Source organism: Atta colombica, unplaced genomic scaffold (genome assembly GCF_001594045.1).
Source record: "Atta colombica isolate Treedump-2 unplaced genomic scaffold, Acol1.0 scaffold32, whole genome shotgun sequence".
NCBI classification, from domain to species: domain Eukaryota; kingdom Metazoa; phylum Arthropoda; class Insecta; order Hymenoptera; family Formicidae; genus Atta; species Atta colombica.
Window position 1 is genome coordinate 503,398 of NW_017259426.1, and position 3,275 is coordinate 506,672.

General features: G+C 29.8%; 1 protein-coding gene across 7 annotated transcripts in view; it reads right to left on the reverse strand.

Moving 5' to 3' along the window:
* Positions 1–3,275, reverse strand: part of LOC108690418 (protein phosphatase 1 regulatory subunit 12A) — an 18,217-nt gene that overhangs the window by 5,455 nt on the left and 9,487 nt on the right. For 6 of the 7 annotated variants that reach the window (XM_018197699.1, XM_018197701.1, XM_018197702.1 and 3 more), the window contains 5 exons: positions 2,547–2,730; positions 1,962–2,186; positions 1,585–1,768; positions 1,344–1,453; positions 1,066–1,137 (listed from right to left, as the gene is read on the reverse strand). In XM_018197699.1, the coding sequence (XP_018053188.1) occupies positions 1,066–1,137; positions 1,344–1,453; positions 1,585–1,768; positions 1,962–2,186; positions 2,547–2,730 (775 nt within the window). The remainder of the gene's footprint in view (positions 1–1,065; positions 1,138–1,343; positions 1,454–1,584; positions 1,769–1,961; positions 2,187–2,546; positions 2,731–3,275) is intronic. The other variant, XM_018197703.1, reaches the window with a different exon arrangement.

The window sequence follows — 3,275 nt, forward strand, 5'->3', positions numbered from 1 at the left end:
TGTCATCGATATATAAAAAACTTTTCATGTTCATGAATGCTATATATATAAGCGGAATGATTCTAAATGTCATTCCAAACCGCGTTGGGTAGAATACTTTTAGACACAGCCAGGTCATGTCCATGACCATTTCTTTTTGTTTCAATTATCGATTAAGATCTCAAATATAATTAAAATTTTTTATCAAGATCAATTTCGATAGCTTTATATTTAGAATAATAGAAACATTACATTAAGATTAAGCAAAATTATAGGTTGATGTTTATTACAATTATTCTTTTGTCTATTTTCATATCAAATGTCGTATTTCTCGAATATAGTGACAAAATAATGAATGCTAGACTATTTTTATCGAAAACAGAGACTATTTTTTCAAAAAGCTAAAAATAATTTGAAGCTCTGATAGCCTATGAAAACCGCTGACTTACATCCACTGAATGAAAAAGCTGGAATATTATGGAGCCTCCAGAATGAAGCAAAAAATAATTGTATGAAGAAAATGCTTTTTTTCGTGTTACTTGCATCTCTTTATGCATAAAGTAATAGTTTAACAGTTGGAACTTTGCGAAACAATAAGCTGTCAGCATCGAAATGAGATAATGTTTTATATTCAAACTTCCCGATTTGCGAGTGTTGTGTTTCCCTCTGCGTCATTTAACTGCGCGTTATCCAATTTTGGATTTTTGGCACGTGCCTGGTAAATCCGTGGCAAGAAGCTCGTAAGTCGAAATTCGAACAGATGTGTTTTGATGCGTTAGAAAGATTTTAATGCGATTGTAAAACAAAAACCAATAAACCGAAAAGGAAATAATATATTTTGGATCGGTGGAATTTCTTATCTAATATTATATTTATATATTTATATATTTATATATTTATATATTAGTATCTATTGCAGAAATTAACACTCATGCATATGTATAGTCTAATCTTTGCATTATTATGTTAAATCAAGTAACTTGAATTTAAAGCGCTGCTTTTTAATAGTAGACTAGAGTTTATGCTTGGAGAATTGACACTGTAATAATTATATTTTATATTTTATATTGAAAAGAAATTACTCACTTCGTTGTGATTGATTTTGGAATCATCGCAATCACCACCAGCAGTTAGATCTTGCTTTTCTGGGTCAATTTCCTATAAAAAAGAAAATATAATCTTTTTAGAAATGTTTAAATATATATATTTATTTCAAATAATTTTTATTACAGTTAACTTTACTTAATTTTCTTCTAATTAAAATTTTTAATCTATTCGAAGTCCTTCCTTTCTTACTTTTATGAAGTAATATTAATTAAAATACTTCTGAAAAAATATAACCCTATGACATAATTTTTACTAACATCCATATCTACATGGACTACGCCTGTCGATCTTCTCTTAGGCCGACGTCTCCTTTGAATAACTGCTTGTGTAGCTTGTGCGTTTCTACTATCATTTTCCTTATCTTGTTCTATAACACAAAAAAATTTCTTTTCTTTTTAGATAAATAATCAATACTTCATGAATTAATAGTATTTCTATTAATATATATATAAAATTCCTGATTAAATTCGTTACATTAATTATTCTGTAAAGTTTTACCTTTGTCATCAGGTTGCTTTAACGATCTTCTAAGGGGTAAAGTAACTGTGGTTTCTGTACTACTAGTGGCAATAGTCTCTACAGGCGCTGATGATGGTCTAGGTACACCAGTTCCACCAGACGGTCTTCTCATATAGGCCGTCGTATTGTCAGTAGGTTTATTATTAGCATCCTCTAACTGAAACTATATAACAAAATATATTATTAATATAAATCTTGATTTTTACAATAACATTCGTGACGCACTTTTCATTAGCAATTAAACTTCCGTACATTACGCAAGTTCTTCAAACGCATTGTGGCGTAACATCAATCATACAGATCGTGAACATTTGTGAATTAGTCATAAATAAATGATTTTTTATAAGCGCACACACCTTGCTTCCATTGTCTACCCTTAATCTCCAAGACGGTCGTCTCTCAGGTAAATTAGATTCTTCAGAAACTTTATTCACAGGAGTCACAGTAGTGGAGGTTGCGGTTGTTATCGTAGCTGTGATCGAAGCTGTATTGCTGACGGTGGTGGTGGTGGTAGTAGTAGTAGTAGTAGTAGTAGTAGTAGTAGTAGTAGTAGTAGTAGTTGTAGTAGTAGTAGTAGAAGGCTGGATTATTTAAAAAAAAAATATGAATAAAAATCATAATCTCAATTTTAAATGTCATGCTGCGTTATTTTTGTGTAAGAATATAATAAAAAATAAAATATTATATACTCTCGATATTAAGCAACACAAATACTTCATTGTGACATCCAGTTCAATTAGATCTTCATGAAATTTATTTACTTTCAATCGTTAATGCTGCATTACATTCACTACTATTGCTCTCACATTAGATAAGTCTGCCTTGATATTTTGATATACTATTTAAAAAGAATTCGTTCGGACATATCAGATCAGATAAGTTAGTCACTTTTCTTCAATCACACGATAAGACAGCGATAATAATGCTGATATGATCTTTACCTGCGTGGATGGTGTTGATGTTGGCAATTCGTTGTTCTGTTGCTTTTTCTTCACTAATTGTTCGGCACTCTTAATCTCATCCAATGTCACACCTTGAGTAGATCTTCTCGTTTCTCTTACTCTCTTTGCATGGGCTTTCCTTTGAGTTTCACTTTCTTCATCGCGTACGGGTGGAACGAAGGATCTGTACATATTCATACAGTAACATATAAAGTATTAATTTACGAGTTCCAAAACAAAAGATATGTAATATTGTCAGATTGTTTTATCTGTGCAATAAAAACAAACTTTTAGTAAGCATGTTCAACACAATTTGTAAGCAATATCAAAAAAATTCAAAATATAACACAAAATAACACAAATATACGTATTCCTGTAAAAGAAAATAATTAAAATATCTCTTCTTTCAGGTACACCTTTGATGTTATGTATCACATAATTTCAATTTCTTCCTTGTAGTAGTGTATTAATTTTGGAATTGATTAGAAAAAAGAATAGAGTCGTAATATTTAACATTGAAGAATTGTTCTGGTCGATATATTATTTTCACAGAATATCAATTTTTGTTACAATGAATTATATTGAAAATATCATAAAGTATATTTAACAAAACAAATTGAATAAAATATATTTGTGTGTGGCAGTGTGTTCATTTGCCAATTAACAGGTATTTAGGTAAATTTGATAAATTCATATGTGTATAAGGTGACTATCCAAATATATATATAT